The 16,806-nt window shown below is 44.5% G+C and overlaps 1 protein-coding gene and 1 long non-coding RNA gene across 6 annotated transcripts in view; one reads left to right on the top strand and one right to left on the bottom strand.

The window, feature by feature from the left end:
* Nucleotides 1–996: 996 nt before the first annotated feature.
* Nucleotides 997–2,378, bottom strand: LOC126935306 (uncharacterized). The gene is made up of 2 exons (XR_007719212.1): nucleotides 2,171–2,378; nucleotides 997–2,051 (listed from the first exon to the last, which is right to left on the bottom strand). It is a non-coding gene; the product is annotated as an uncharacterized LOC126935306 (long non-coding RNA).
* A 33-nt stretch (nucleotides 2,379–2,411) lies between these two features.
* The window catches only part of ZNF143 (zinc finger protein 143), a 63,501-nt gene continuing 49,106 nt past the window's right edge, over nucleotides 2,412–16,806 (top strand). For 3 of the 5 annotated variants that reach the window (XM_050756172.1, XM_050756171.1, XM_050756169.1), the window contains exons 1-5: nucleotides 2,412–2,518; nucleotides 12,568–12,686; nucleotides 13,910–14,002; nucleotides 15,170–15,253; nucleotides 15,776–15,859. In XM_050756172.1, coding sequence (XP_050612129.1) covers nucleotides 12,575–12,686; nucleotides 13,910–14,002; nucleotides 15,170–15,253; nucleotides 15,776–15,859 — 373 coding nt within the window. In that variant the 5' untranslated portion in view covers nucleotides 2,412–2,518; nucleotides 12,568–12,574. Of the gene's footprint in view, nucleotides 2,519–12,567; nucleotides 12,687–13,909; nucleotides 14,003–15,005; nucleotides 15,079–15,169; nucleotides 15,254–15,775; nucleotides 15,860–16,806 lie in introns of those variants that run through there. The other 2 variants (XM_050756170.1, XM_050756173.1) reach the window with 2 other exon arrangements.

Raw genomic sequence — 16,806 nt, 5'->3', positions numbered from 1 at the left:
ATAGAAAGGAAGGGAGATTAATTGGAGAACATTTTAAGCTTATGAATGGCTCTTTGAATACTATGTACATTTGAACTCTGTTCTATAGTCACTGGTAAATACTATTAATACAAGGTTCCATTACCTGTGACAAATCAGAATTAGGTTTCTCTCTGAATCCAGTTAGAATTACAGCATCCTATCCACCACCACCATCACCGCGATTCAATTTTTACAACCACTCAGTAATTTCCAGGGACACAAAGATGTCCTGTAACTGTTTATCTACAATAAGAGGGCGATTTAAAAATTCTTGAGATTCTGTATTACAGTGCTTGAATGAGTAGCCTACAGGCATGGGACTTAGTGGAACTGCATAAAAATATTCTGATTGGTTAAAAAACCCTTCTGATTAGAAAACACAGAAACATGTGGAAGGAATTGAAAGTATAAATTAAAACCGTTTGTTTTTCAGCTGAGCTCTGTACTTCTCTGTAACAGAGAATGTATCCACTGGGTAGGAGACTGATTTAACTGAGCAAAATCCTCCCGTTAAAAGTAACCTAATCCTTTTTTTTTTTTTTTTTTTTTTTTGAGACGAAGTCTTGCTCTGTTGCCCAGGATGGAGTGCAGTGACGCAATCTCAGCTCACTGCAAGCTCCGCCTCCCGGGTTCTCGCCATTCTCCTGCCTCAGCCTCCCGAGTAGCTGGAACTACAGGCGCCCGCCACCACGCCCGGCTAATTTTTTGTATTTTTAGTAGAGACGGGGTTTCACTGCGTTATCCAGGATGGTCTTGATCTCCCGACCTTGTGATCCGCCTGCCTCGGCCTCCCAAAGGGCTGGGATTACAGGCGTGAGCCTCCGCGCCCGGCCACCTAATCCATTTTGTATATGTGACACTTTTATTTTAAGGGCTTAAAAAGCAATCCAGGCCGGGCGGGATGCCACTGCATTCCAGTCTGGGCGACAGGGCGAGACTCCGTCTCAAAAAAAAAAAAAAAAAGTAATCCGGACGGATTTAAACTTCTTTATTAACAGAATATGTGTTCTAACAAAGCTTAAAGTCCTATTTTCTTTAGAATGGCGTCTAGGCCGCCATTACTCAACTATCCGTTGGTTAGGGTCCGCACCTCAAAGTAGACTTAATTGTAAATCAAAACATTTACTATCCACACTTAGAGGGCTATCTTTAACATCTTTTTTATTTATCCCCGTCCATTCGATAATCGTCTGAAATGCAAGACATTAAGTTGAACATCATCCAGATTTCTGTTTTTCTAAGCGGGATCTAAATCTTTCACAACAGGGTAGCCTCTCATTCTCTTGGTAGCTCAATTCTAACCCTGGCCTGGCCAACTTAAGACATTTTGAGTCTAATACACCCACCTCATCTTTAGTCGGCCGGGTGCGCCAAAGCAAATTTGTACTGAGTGCCTTCGGAACTGACTAGTAAGTAAGTATATCCAACGGTTTAGAAAGGGCTGGGTTGAGAGCTACAAGAAGCATTACCACAACGGACACAATTAAGTTGTACCCATTCTTAATAACTTTAGGGAACCAGACTGAATGCTTTTCCCATCCTTTTGAATTTCCTTTATTAGTTCGCGACACAAGAACATACAAAAGACCGTAGCGACACCATTTCTGATGCCTTCAAATTTTAAACCGAAACTACGTGAAAGCACAAAGCATCCGTGGTGTCTCCCAGCGGAATCCAAGACCCCCCAGCCGGTTGCCAAGCCGCCAGAATTTCAGCAGGAGAGGAAGGCTCACCCTCCCACCGCATGGCGATGCCCCGGCGACTGGAGAAGCTCAGACAGGCTTGGAAGCCAATCCCCGGCATACAGCAGCTCTCGGGAATGCAGGGCCCTAGACCAAGACCAAGGGCCTCGGCCGGCACTGAGAGCCTCCAGGGAAAGGTCAGGTCTCTCATTCTGTCCTATTCCTCCCTTCGACTTCCCTCCCAGCGGGCTGCTATTCAGCATTCAGCAATCGCTAGGCAAAGCCCTTCTGGTCTGCAGAACGCACTCCGGCAAGCCCACCGGGAGAACCAAGGCCGACTCCTCGCCCCTGTGGGGAAAATGGCGCTCGTCACCCCTTCTCCCTCCCGGGTAATCACAAGGACCAGCCTCCCTCCCTCGCTACAAAATGGCGCCTCCCGCTGGGGCCCCAGAATCGGTGTAACTCACTAGTCAGTGAGGCGGTGTCCGTCTGGGATGAGCGGTTCTGTCAACCAGTCAGACACAGGAGTTTTGACTCTGCACTTTGCGCGAGCCACTCAGGGGCGGGCTGTAAAGTCAGGCTTGGATGACGTCAGATGAGGGGGCGCGGCTAGGGCGGTTTTCTTTTGCGTCGACTAAACGTGGGCCAATGGAAAACCGGAAGCATCCTGTGAGTGATGTAATGACAGCCCAATGGAAGCTGGGGGCGGGCCTCAGACACACTATGCGGGTTGCGGGGCCTGGGGGCCGGACGGCTGTTTCCTGTCCTGGTGCATGGTGGTCGGACGAAGGAATTGTTGGAAAATTTTCTCGGAGGTTCGTATATAAATGTGTTTTTACCCAGTGTGCATTATTCTCCGCCCGGCCGCCGCCCTCAGCGCGGCGGCGCGGGCCCGCTTGGGCCCGGGCTCCGGCTCCCGTTGCTCAGCCTCCGCCGCAGGCCTTGCCGATTCTATGGGCCGGCCGCAGTAGCGCCGTCTGGGCAGAAGCGGAGTTTATTAATAACCCGCGGCCGCCACTCTAGGCGGCGGAGCTTTTCTCGCTGAGGACTCAACCCCCCCCAATCGTCTCTGAGCGATACGCCCCGCCTGTTTCCCTCAGGGGACCGCCAACGGGAGGGAGTGAAAGAGGGGAGGGTGGAGCCCTCGGGAACCTTGGCCGCGTTTCTCGGCCTGACCTCCGCGCGGAGCGAGTCCCCAGGCGCCGCGGAGGCAGAGTTCCGCCGCCTGGGACGCCGGGCCCACGGGCGGCACCAGGCCGCAGCGGTGGCGCCGAGGACAGGGCTGGCCCAGGCCCTCCCAGCACCCCGCCTGCCGATCGCACGTAGCGGTTCCCTCCCATCCATATCGTGGGCAGATTGTTTCCCCGACACCCTTTCTTTTATTAAAAAAAAAAATAGGTTACTGAGGTCTAACATCGAATATTAGAAATTTACAATTTTATCGTCCTTTTCTCCAGTTTTGGCCAAAAGAGTGAGCAAATCCTTATAAGTCGCTTTGAAACATATTATTGTGGAACGTGAACCAGTTTTTATTCCTTCCCCTTTTGCTTTTGACATTTTTTTCCCCACATAGTAACGAAGTTAAAAAGACGAAAGAAGAATACCATCGCCAGCCCATTTATTTGTTTAAAATCAACGTCAGCCTTTGCCTTGGAAGTGTTTAAATCAGCTGGTATAATCAAGTGAGGATGTGGGGAGAAATTGTAGGTTCGAGATTGTGGTCGGGTTTGTCCTGAATCTTACCAGAAGATACTTATGTTTTCCTGTAGTTGACAGAAAACGGTGCAGTATTTAATGTTTTTTCTTGCTGAGTATGTAAATCAAATTTACATTTAGTAAGAAAATACGTAATAAGGAGATCACTCAAAAGCACCCATAACATGCATCGCTAATTTTATCCTGCGTATTTTGACTGTTTGGAAATTTTTTTTTGTCAGTGCCCACTATTTGGAAATTCTGTGAGCGGTCAGCTGTCTACAGATATTTGAGTGTCTTTTTTTTCCTTTACAGAAGCCCCCCCTTTATTTTTTTAAAATAGCTTTATTGATGTAATTCACATACCTTACAGTTCACCCATTTAAAATGTGTAATTAGGCCTGGGCAGCATAGGGAAACGGCCCTCCCCCGTTTCTACAAAAAAACCATTTTTTTTTAAGTCAGATCAGCGTGTGCCTGTAGTCCCAGGTTCTTGGAGGCAGAGGTGAGAGGATCACTTGAACCCAGGAGTTCCAGGCTACAGTGAGCCATGATTGTGCCACTGTACTCCTGTCTGGGTGACAGAGAGACCTGTCTCAAAAAGGAAAAAAAAAAGTTACAATTAGTTTAATTTTAGCCTGGGCGTGGGGGCTCACACCTGTAATCCCAGCACTTGGGGAGGCCGAGGCGGGTGGATCACCTGAGGTAAGGAGTTTGAGACCAGCCTGGCCGACGTGGTGAAACCCCCTTCTCTACAAAAAATACAAAAATTAGCTGGGTGCGGTGGCAGGTGCCTATATCCCAGCTGCTCAGGAGACTGAGGCAGGAGAATCGCTTGAACCCAGGAGGTGGAGGTTGCAGTGAGCCGAGGTTGCACCATTGCAATCCACCGTGGACAACAAGAGTGAAACTCCATCTCAAAAATAAAGTTGAATTTTAACATATTCAGAGTTGCGCAACCATCACTACAATCAATTTTACAACATATTCATCACCCCCAAAAGAAGCTATACCCATTAGCAGTTACTCCCCATTTCCTCTCAGTTGTCCCTCCCCACTACTAGTTTGCATATTTGCCTATTCTGGATATTTCACATAAATGGAATCATGTAGTATGTAGTCTTGTCCAGGATCATTTATGTTATAACGTATCAGTACTTTCTTTTTATTGCCAAATAATATTTCATTGTGTGAACATAGTACATTTTACTTATCCATTCGCTGTTGATGGACATTTGGGTTGTTTCTACCCTTTGGCTATTATGCATAATGCTATGAACATTTGTACAAAAGTTTTCGTGTGGACATAGGTTTTCATTTCTCTTGAGAGTAGAATACCTAGGAATAGAATTGCTGGGTCATATAGTAACTCTGTTAAACTTCTTGAGGTACTCTAAAACTTTTTCAATGTGGCTGCACCACCTTTACATTCCTACCAGCAATGTGTAAAGGTTCCGGTTTCTCCACATCCTTACTAACACTTGTTATCATCAGTCTTTTTGATTATATTTTTCTAGTATGAATGAAATGGTGTCTCTTGTAAGTTTGATTTGCATTTCCCTGACGGTTAATAATGTTGAGCATTTTTTTGTATGCCTAGTGATCATTTATAATCATTGGAGAAATGTCTGTTTGGATCCTTTACCGATTTTAAAGTTGAATTATTCATCTTATTATGACTGGGTTGTGAGAGTACTTTATACGCTCTAGATAGAAATCCCTTATCAGATACATGGTTTGCAAAATGTTCATAGTCCTTTCCTGTGTGTTGGGATGTTGCTGTGAAGTAAGGGCTCATTGTGTTCTTCACAGAAATATAGCATGACTGTATTGAACTGTGCCTCTACTACATGGTTTTATTTTTAAAATAAAAAACCACTCCACCCTCATAGCATAGTTCCATTTCTGGAAGGTAAGCACTGAATTTTTAAATGTTCATGCAAGCATATACAGATATCTATATACATTTTTAAAAACATGAATGCAATCATATGGTATCTGCTCTTCTGCAACTTGCTTTTTCCCACTTACCATGTGTCTTGGACATGTTTCTCACTGTTTCAAATAGATAGATCTCATTCTTTTAAATGCCTACATGTTTCATTTAGGGATGCCGTGTGTGTGTGTGTGTGTGTGTGTGTGTGTGTGTGTGTGTATAGATATTTTTTTAAAAATCAATTCTTTTTAAGAGACAGGGTCTCACTCTCACCCAGACTAGAGTGCAGTGGCATGATCTCAGCTCACTGTAGCCTCAACCTCCCTGGCACAAGCCATCCTCCCACCTCAGACTCCTGAGTAGCTAGGACGACAAGTGCACACCACCATGCCCAGCTAATTTTTAAAAAAATGTTTGTAGGCCGGGCGCGGTGGCTCACGCCTATAATCCCAGTACTTTGGGAGGCTGAGATGGGTGGATCACCTAAGGTCAGGAATTTGAGACCAACCTGGCCAACATGGCAAAACCCTGTCTCTACTAAAAATATAAAACTTAGCCGAGCATGGTGGTCCATGCCTGTAATCCCAGCTACTCGGGAGGCTGAAGCAGAAGAATCGCTTGAACCCAGGAGGCGGAGGTTGCAGTGAGCTGAGATTGCACTACTGCACTCCAGCCTGGGGGACAGAGCAAGATCTGTCTCAATCAATCAAGCAATCAATCAATCAATAAATGGTGCATGTTAATTACATAATAAGAATAATGCTCATGCCTGTAATCCCAGGACTTTGGGAGGCCGAGGCGGGTGGATCACAAGGTCAGGAGTTCAAGACCGGCCTGACCAACATGGTGAAATCTCATCTCTACTAAAAAAATACAAAAAATTGCCGGGCGCGGTGGCTCAAGCCTGTAATCCCAGCACTTTGGGAGGCCGAGACGGGCGGATCACGAGGTCAGGAGATCGAGACCATCCTGGCGAACACGGTGAAACCCCGTCTCTACTAAAAAAATACAAAAAACTAGCCGGGCGAGGTGGCGGGCGCCTGTAGTCCCAGCTACACAGGAGGCTGAGGCAGGAGAATGGCGTAAACCCGGGAGGCGGAGCTTGCAGTGAGCTGAGATCCGGCCACTGCGCTCCAGCCCTGGCGACAGAGCGAGACTCTGTCTAAAAAAAAAAAAAAAAAAAAAAAAAATACAAAAAATTAGCTGGGCGTGGTGGTGGTCACCTGTAATCCCAGCCACTCAGGAGGCTGAGGCAGGGGAATTTCTTGAACCCGGGACGCTGAGGTTGCAGTTAGACAAGATTGCGTCGCTGTGCTCCAGCCTGGGGGACAGAGGGAGACTCCGTCTCAAAAAAAAAAAAAAATACTAAATGGCCTGTAAGGGTAACTAATTTGTTAAATGTGAGTTAAAAGTGATCAATTTTTGACAACTTAGGAAAATTTATAGAAATGAAAAAAGCTGAATACCAAATGTTATCTGTATGATAATTATGCTGTAAAAATTATGTATGTGTGTGGCTAGCAAGGCTAGAGAATAAAACCAGGAAAAATGAAAATGTTTGATTTGTTAAGCTATTGGGACTTATTATTTTATTTATTTTATTTGTTTTGAGACGGGGTCTTACTCTGTCACCCAGGCTGGGGTTCAGTGGTATGATCTCAGCTCACTGCAACCTCCACCTCCCGGTGGTTCGAATGATTCCCCTGCCTCAGCCTCCCAAGTAGCTGGGATTACAGACATGCACCAGCACGCCCAGCTATTTTTTTTTAATTTTAGTAGAGACAGGGTTTCAGCATGTTGGCCAGGCTGGTCTTGAACTCCTGACCTTGTGAGCCACTGTGCCTGTCTGGGACTTATCTTTATTTATTTATTTATTTTTTCTAAGATGGAGTCTCACTCTGTCGCCCAGGCTGGAGTGCAGTGGCGTGATCTCGGCTCACTGCGAGCTCCCCCTCCCAGGTTCACATCATTCTCCCGTCTCAGCCTCCCGAGTAGCTGAGACTACAGATGCCTGCCACCATGCTTGGCTAATTTTTTTTTTTTTTTTTTTTTTGTATTTTTTGTAGAGACAGGGTTTCACCGTGTTAGCCAGGATGGTCTTGATCTCCTGACCTCGTGATCTGCCCGTCTTGGCCTCCCAAAGGACTTATTAAGTTTTAAATTTATATTACAATATTGTGTGCAAGGAAAAGGGTTTTTTTTGTTTTTTGTTTTTTTGCTTTTGGGAGGATTTCTCTCTGTTTCCCAGGCAGGAGTGCAGTGGCACAATCACAGCTCAGTGCAGCCTGTACCTCCCAGGCCCAAGTGCTCCTCCCTCCTCCTCAGCCTGCCAAGTAGCTTGGTATTACAGGTCCAAGCCACTATGTCTGGTTAATTTTTTTTTTTTTTTTTTTTTTTTTTTTTTTTTTTTTGAGATGGAGTTCGCCCAGGCTGGAGTGCAGTGGTAGATCTCGGCTCACTGCAGCCTCCAACTCCCAGGTTCAAGTGATTCTCCTTCCTTAGCCTCCTGAGTAGCTGGGATTACAGACACCCACCACCACACTTGGCTAATTTTTGTATTTTTAGTAGAGACAGGGTTTCACCTAGTTGGCCAGGCTGGTCTTGAACTCCTTACCTCAGGTGATCCACCCACCTCAGCCTCCCAAAGTGCTGGGATTACAGACGTGAGCTACCATGCTTGGCCTAATTTTTTTCTTTTTTTTTTTTTTTTTTTTGAGACGGAGTCTTGCTCTTGTTGCCCAGGCTGGAGTGCAGTGACACAATCTCGGCTCACTGCAACCTACGTCTTCCGGGTTCAAGTGATTCTCCTGCCTCACCCTCCCAAGTAGCTGGGATTGCAGTCATCTGTCACCACGCCTGGCTATTTTTTGTATTTTTAGTAGTGACTGGGTTTCACCACGTTGGCCAGGGTGGTCTCAAACTCCTGACCTTAGGTGATCCACCCACCACGGCCTCCCAAAGTGCTGAGATTATAGATGTGAGCCACTATGCCCAGCATAATTTTTTTCTTTTTTCAGTAGAGACAGGGTTTCACTGTGTTGCCTGGGCTGGTCTTGAACTCCTGGCCTCAAGCCGTCTTCCCTCCTTGGCCTTCCCAGGTGCTGCAATTACAGGTGTGAGCCACCATGCCCAGCCTGCAAGGAAAATTTTAGTGGTCTACAAAACACAATAAAATAGCTGACAGTGTTACTAGACTGAAACGATGAGAACATGGCGCAGACAGATTACTGTAATACTTTTAAATATTACAATAGGGTAATACTCTTAAGTGAGAGGATGAAAAAGAAGTTTTTTTTTTTTTCGAGATAGAGTTTCACTCTGTTGCTCAGGCTGGAGTGCAGTGGCACGATCTTGGCTCACTGCTGCCTCCACCCCCCGGGTTCAAGTGATTCTCCTGCCTCAGCCCCCAGAGTATCTGGGATTATAGGCACGCATCACCATACCCGGCTGATTTTCTTGTATTTTTAGTAGAGACAGGGTTTTGCCATGTTGGCCAGGCCGTTCTCAAACTCCTGACTTCAGGTGATCCACCTGCCTCACCCACCCAAAGTGCTAGAATTATAGGTGTGAGCCACCATGCCCGACAACAAAAATTTTGAAGAGTAAAACTCATGGCTGGCTGGTGCAATGGCTCATGCACTTTGGGAAGCTAAGGTGGGTGGATCGTGAGGTCAGGAGTTCAAGACCAGCCTGGCCAGCATGGTGAAAACCCTTCTCTACTAAAAATACAAAAAATTAGCTGGGCATGGTGGTGTGCGCCTGTAACACCAGTTTACGAAGTTTAAGAGAAGTGTTTTTTGTTCTTTTGCACATCAGTGGTTCAGTTAAGATCAAACCATCACCAAACTGGGCATACCTGATGACTAGACCTAGATGTTCATTTCTAAATTCTTGTCTCTGCTCTCAGCTCTTTTCTGTCAGGTATTTTTAGCTTTAAGCCTAGCAGGCCCTATCTCTGTTGTCACTTCAAAGGTATCAGGCTGTACCTACCTGCCAGTCAGTTTCATATATTCAGTTTTGGAATAGTCCTGGAACTGCACAAAGCCTTCAAGTTTCAACATTTCACCCATCCAGTAGGATATTCTACTGCCCCAATTAAAATTGGCAGTATAAACTCTTTCCCCATACTTTAACCCTTAGCATCTTATGGAGTCTGTGAGAACTTTGTCTCATTTGCCAGCACGTTCTAATTACTTTTTACTTCACTAAATGATGTTTATTTAATGCAACATGCTTAGACTCTGGCTATATTTAAATATAACTCAACACTGGGTGTGGCTTATTTCTATAATCCCAGCTACTCAGGAGGCTGAGGCAAGAGGATCACATGAGCCCAAGAATTTGAGGTTGCAGGGTCCTGCCACTGCAGTCCAGCGTGGGTGACAGTGAGACTCGACTCTCAAATATATATCATATATTTTCTGGGCACAGTGGCTCACCCTTGTAATCCCAGTACTTTGGGAGGCTGAGGCATGCAGATCACTTGAGGTCAGAAGTTTGACACCAGCCTGGCCAATATGGTGAAACCCCACCTCTACTAAAAATACAAAAACGAGCCAGGTGTGGTGGCACACACCTGTAATCCTAGCTACTTGAGAGGCTGAGGCATGAGAATCGCTTGAACCTGGGAGGTGGAGGTTGCAGTGAGCTGAGATCACGCCATTGCGTTCTAGCTTCGGCTACAGTGAGACGCTGTCTCAAAAAAAAAAAAAAAAAAAAAGTGGAGTAATGCAATATTTGTCTTTTTGTGACTGAAAATTAGCCTATGCTAATTTTATACTCAGCAGGGGTCTTTTTCTTTTTTACCTCCCCCACGCCCCGAGACGGAGTTTCGCTCTTGTTGCCCAGCCTGGAGTGCAGTGTTGTGATCTCGGCTCACTGCAACCTCTGCCTCCCGGGTTCAGGCAGTTCTCCTGCCTCAGCCTCCCAAGTAGCTGGGATTACAGGCGTGCACTACCACGCCCGGCTAATTTTTGTATTTTTGATAGTGACGGGGTTTTCACCTTGTTGAGCAGGCTGGTATTGAACTCCTGACCTCAGGTGATCCATCCACCCTGGCCTCCCAAAGTGCTGGGATTACAGGTGCGAGCTGCTGCACGCAGCCCACGGGTCTTAACAGTAGGGTACTGGTGTTACTTTGAGTTTTCTCTGTCAGCCTTTGGAGGTGCCAAGGAAATGACGTTCCATCTTGTTCTATGAACAGTTATAAATTATGGATCCTTTTGTACCTAAAAGGTCACCCTTTAACTTTTTATTTTTTTTCTTTAAGTGTGCGTGCGACCACATCCAGCTAATTTTTTTGTATTTTTAGTAGAGACAGGGTTTCACCATGTTGGCCAGGCTAGTCTCAAACTCCTGACCTCAGGTGATCCATCTGCCTTGGCCTTTCAAAGTGCTGTGAATTCAGGTGTGAGCCACTGTGCCCAGCCTTGACTGACTTTTATCATAGCACTGATACCTTTTTGTGTATATGAATAGTAGTTCCCACTTTTGGTCTAATGAGGGTACAGTTCATAGTATTTCCAAGACAAATTTCTTCAAACAATCCTAAACGTAAAATGAATTACAAATTATTACTACTATCTGTGTATTGCTCTTTTATTTATTTATTTATTTATTTATTTACTTATTTATTTTTTGAGACGGAGTTTCACTCTTGTAGCCCAGACTGGAGTGCAATGGCACGATCTCAGCTCACTGCAACCTCCACCTCCTGGGTTCAAGCGATTCTCCTGCCTCAGCCTCCTGAGTAGCTTAGGATTACAGGCTTGCACCACCATGCTCAGCTAATGTTTTTTTGTAGTTTTAGTAGAGACAGGGTTTCACCATGTTGGCCAGGCTAGCCTCGAACTCCTGACCTCAGGCGATCCACCCACCTGGGCCTCCCAAAGTGCTGGGGTTACAGGCGTGAGCCACCGCGCCCATCCTGCTTTTTTAAATATTGATGCTAAGTCAGATCTTTGGACCTGGAAAGGTCATCCTCAAGACATCTGGTTCAGTTCCCTGGCCCAAGGCAGCTAAATTATCCTAGCTACTGTTTGAGGTAAGCCAAGGTCCACAGAGGTAAGGAGACCTGGAGGTAGAAGGGAAGAAGGAGGTTGTGTTGGTGATTCGTAGAAGAGTTGCCCATTCATCCACTTATTCAATACCTATTGTACTTCTGCTATGGGCCAAGCACTTTTTAGGCACTAGAGTCAGCAGTGAGCAAACAAAAAAAAAAATCTCTGTCCATTCTCATGGAAGGGGAAATAGATAAACTAAATAAGTAAATACATGTAATTTGTCAAATAATAAGGACTGTGCAGAAATATGGAGGGGAAAAAAAGGATGGGGTTTACCGTGATTGAGCAGTTGGGAGGTACAGTTTGAAATGGGATGGACAGAGAAGCTCTCATTCCATTTGAGCAAAGACTTGAAGAGGTGAGGGAATAAATACTGAAGATACTGGGGAAAATGTTTCAGGCAGAAGGAAACTCAAATGAACACATCTTAAGGCAGCAGAACATCCAGTATGCTTGAGGAAAAGCAGGGATGCCGCTGTAGCTGAAGTGGAGTGAATGAGATGGTGAGTAGTAGGAAATGAGGGGCAAGATCATTAGCCTCATTGGTCAGTGTAAGGATTTGGGGATTTTACTCTGATGAGGAGTCCTCGGAAGGTTTTGAGTAGAAGAGGGACATGAGCTCACTTTTCCCTTCAAAGGACACTGACTGCTGTGTCAAAAGAAGAGTGTAGGAGGCTAATGGAGAAGCAGGGAAATAAGTTAGGATGCTGTTACAGTAATGCAGATGAGAGACTGGTTGTGGCTTGGATCAGGGAAGTAATGGTGAAGGTTGTGAGAGGTAGCCAGATTCGGGGTAGATTTCTGAAGATTAAGTCAACAAAATATGCTGACACATTGTAAGTGGGAATCTTCAACAATGCTAAACCCAAAGGAGTCAAATTATGGGAATTTTAGAGATCATACAAAACTGATGGGTACAATTTGTCAGTGCGCTTCTAAGTTGCTGAGCACACTGATAAAAGATTGTGCCCATCAGTTTGAATTGTTGAATTATGAGATGCATGCCTTGGACTTCGGGCTAATACTCTTACCCTACATATTGAGTGAAATTTTATCTTATTTCCAACACCATTACATCCTCAGCAGTTTTTTGTGATTCACAAATATTCTTTGTAACTTTCATTTCATATGTATCATTCTTTGTTCCCAAGTGTCTTTATTTTTCTTCAAGGTAGAAGATGTTGTTAGCCCAAATAAATCGAGATTCTCAGGGAATGACAGAGTTTCCTGGAGGAGGGATGGAGGCTCAGCATGTTACCCTGTGCTTGACAGAGGCAGTCACAGTGGCAGGTGAGCAGTTGTGTTTGAAGGGATGAGTTTGAAAATATCATTTATCTTAAAAGAAAATGAAAATTTACAACTTCCTAGTTCCTGATTTAGCAGAAAACAATATATATAAACCTAGGTCTTTCTATGAGGGTTTTTTTTTTTTTTTGAAACAGGACAGAGTTTTACTCTTGTTGCCCAGGCTGCAGTGCAATGGTGCAATGTCGGCTCACTGCAACCTTTGCCTCCCAAGTTCAAGCGATTCTCCTGCCTCAGCCTCCTGAGTAGCTGGGATTATAGGCACGCACCATTACGCCAGCTAATTTTTGTATTTTTAGTAGAGACAGGGTTTCACCACATTGGCCAGGCTGTTCTCAAACTCCTGACCTCAGGTAATCAACCTGCCTCGGCCTCCCAAAGTGCTGGGATTACAGGCATGAGCCACTGCGCCTGGCCTCTATGTGTATTTTTTACCTTGGTGTGGGTACAGTAGGGCACGTAATTTTTTTTTTCTTTTTCTTTTTTTTTTTTTTTTGAGACAAGGTCTCGCTTTGTCGCCCAGGCTGGAGTGCAGTGGCACAATCTCGGCTCACTGCAACCTCTGCCTCCTGGGCTTAAGACATCCTGTCACCTCAGCCTCCAAAGTAGCTGAGACTACAGGCATGCACTAGCGTGCCCAGCTAATTATTTTATTTTTAGTAGAGACATGGTTTCACCATGTTGCCCAGGCTAGTCTCGAACTCCTGGACTCAAGCCATCCACCCACCTCAGCCTCCAAAAGTGCTGGGATTACAGGCATGAGCCTTTTGTTCCCAGCCTATTTTTTTGGTAAGTACTAAATCTCACTTTTTTTTTTTTTTTTTTGAGGCAAAGTCTGGCTGTGTCGCCCAGGCACAATCTCAGCTCACTGCAACATCTGCCTCCTGGGTTCAAGCAATTCTTCTGCCTCAGCCTCCCAATAGCTGGGACTACAGGCGCGCACCACCGTGCCCGGCTAATTTTTGTATTTTATTAGAGACAGGGTTTCACCACATTGGCCAGGCTGGTCCCAAACTTCTGACCTTGTGATCCACCCATCTCTCCAAAGTGCTGTGATTACAGGCGTGAGCCACCACACCTGGCCACTAAATCTCATTTTGAGTCTGAGTTAAGCAATCTACCTTTTTTCTGATCTTTATTTTTTGAAAAAATTAGCGTGTCCATATGCTAGCTGTCTAAAGAAAATACTGATTTTTTTTTTGTAATAGATGGTGACAACTTAGAAAATATGGAAGGCGTAAGCTTGCAAGCAGTAACACTTGCAGATGGTTCTACTGCTTACATACAACACAATTCTAAAGGTATGTGCCTCACATATGGCTGATTGGTTAACACCAGTGATGTATGACCTGTGAGTTGGAGCACCTAGAAGCTATCCCACCTTTCCTATCTCTCCTAAAGATGTTGTATTGCACATGATAATTTTAAGTCATTTCAGTTTAATTCCTTTTTTTTTTTTTAATATAATTTGGGGTCGTCCCTTGAGATACTTGGAAGATACCCTGGGATATCAAAATTAGTGGGGGAGAGGAGAGCAAGGAGTATGTCTGGACTATTTTCTAGTAAGACCTTTCTTGCTTCTTTACTTCAGGTCATTATTTCATATTTTTACCAAATATGTGTAAGAGTAAAGACATTTGGGGCTGGGCACGGTGGCTCATGCCTGTAATCCCAACACTTTGGGAGGCCGAGGCGGGCAGATCACCTGAGGTCGGAAGTTCGAGACCAGCCTGACCAACATGGAGAAACCCTGTCTCTACTAAAAATACAAAATTAGCTGGGCATGGTGGTGCGTGCCTGTAATCCCAGCTACTCAGGAGGCTGAGGCAGGAGAGTCGCTTGAACCCAGGAGGCAGAGGTTGCAGTGAGCCGAGATCATACCATTGCACTCTGGCCTGGGCAACAAGAGCAAAACTCTGTCTCAAAAAAAAAAAGACATTTGGTCTTGCTTATCTAACATTGTCTCTGAATTAGTGTTTGCTTTGCTCCAGGAAACAGCCAAGTCCTCAAAAACTCTTTGTTTTTATGGAAACCTACTGAACACATGCATACATAAACAAGGGTCTTTTAGCCCTTAGGGATGAGAATGACAACTGACCTCACATACACTGACATATCTGTCTGTCTTCCCAGCTTCAGCTCCCCCCGGTCATGGTCACTGATTCTAAGTGACTCTGAAAATACCTATATAGCAGTCGAACTCATGTAGCCTGCTGTGATGAGCCACTCTTCCTCTTGACCTCATCTAATTGAAAATTGCAGGGGAGGAAGGATGGCTGAGGGAGGATTTTCTGCTTTCTGTAGGATCACTGGATGTGTTATTGAATTGCCTCAGAACGTTGAGGGAAGAATCAAGATGAACACGAGCTTAAGTTGTGTATGTTTTTATAGTTGATATCATTTTGAAATTGTATAAAGTTTAAAATTTTTGTTTGTGCCAATTTATTGTCTTGAATCTTTTGTTCTAGATGGAAAACTCATAGATGGCCAGGTCATTCAGTTGGAAGATGGTTCTGCTGCCTATGTTCAACATGTACCCATACCTAAAAGTAGTAAGTATTTAAGATAACAGCACAGGAAACCATTTTAATTCTCAGCTTTTAGTATTTGCTGCCTGCAGCTCCCTCTTACTACCTAAACTTGGGCTCGATCTCAAGTCCTCCTTCTGTAAAGGGAGATTATAGATACCACAGAGTGGATCTTAACCAAGACTTTCTCTTAAAGATAATGGAAAAGAAGTTACTGGACTGCACTGTGGAGATTGAGTAACAGTCCTAAGTGAATGTTTCTGTTTTTTGAGTTGAATTGTACATGTCTCTCATTTTCTTCATTTTTCCCCTTCTTTCAACTCTCTTTAATACTGGTATATATTCCTAAAACCAATATTCTAATATCTTTTTACCTTTAAACACTGACTCAGAGAAGCTTTGCTGAACTTACTTAAATGTTCAAAGACTCATGAAGCAAATATAGATTGTTATAATGTGTTAATGGTTTATTGACTCTTGTTGCTAAGTGAGTTAATTGGAATGTGCTAGAAAACATGAGATCTAAATGTAAGCATTGTTCTTGAGCAGGGGACAGTTTGCGTCTAGAGGATGGTCAAGCAGTGCAGTTAGAAGATGGTACCACAGCATTTATTCACCACACCTCCAAAGGTAAAATAACTTTGAAAGTACGAATAAAATAAGGGAGAAGTGAGAGTGTAGGGGGAAAGAAGACCTGCGTTTAGCTTCTGAAGTGTTGTCATAGGAAAGAATTGTATTTCTTCATTAAAGTACAGGGTGGCATGATTTAAGGAAAAATTTTCCTACAATTTGAGATGTCTAGTGACAAGTTGGAACAGCAAACCAAATGATTGGTCCCTGGAATACTTAAAGTAGAGGCCACATTTTGTTTTTTTGGTTGGCTTTTTTTTTAAGAGACAAGGTCTCACTCTGTTGCCAGGCTGGAGTGTGGTGGCGCAAGCACAGCTCACTGCAGGCTCAAACTCCTAGGCTCAGGGATCCTCCCACCTCAGCCTCCTGAATAGCTGGGACTACAGGTGCACACCGCCACTCCCGGCTACTTTTTTCATTTTTTGTAGAGATAGGGTCTTACTGTGTTGCCGGGCTAATCTCAAACTCCTGACCTCAAGCCAGCCTCCCAAAGTGCTGGGATTATAGGCGTTAGCTACTGCACTCAGCCTTAATTTCATATTTTAAATGCAGCCTTGGCTACTTTTTAAAAAGACTAAGAAATAAAATCACGATGTAACATTGAAATGGTTAACTTCATATTTTATTTATTTCTGTATTTTAGAGATAAGATCTTACTCTGTTAGGCTAGAGAGCAGTGGCACGATCATAGCTCACTACAGCCTTGAATTCCTGGGCTCAAGGGACTTTCCTGCCTCAGCCTCGTGAGCATCTAGGACTATACGTGTGTGTCACCACAGCCAGCTAATATTTTAATTTTTATTTTCTGATTAAATTTTTTTTGTTAAATATAGGGTCTTGCCCTCTGGCTTCAAGCTAGTCTTGAACTCCTGGCCTCAAGAAGTCCTCCTGCTCTGACTTCCCAAAGCACTGGGGTCATATACATGAACCACTTTGCCTAACCTGTT

Source organism: Macaca thibetana, chromosome 14 (genome assembly GCF_024542745.1).
Source record: "Macaca thibetana thibetana isolate TM-01 chromosome 14, ASM2454274v1, whole genome shotgun sequence".
Lineage (NCBI taxonomy): Eukaryota > Metazoa > Chordata > Mammalia > Primates > Cercopithecidae > Macaca > Macaca thibetana.
This window is presented reverse-complemented; position numbering and strand designations above follow the sequence as displayed.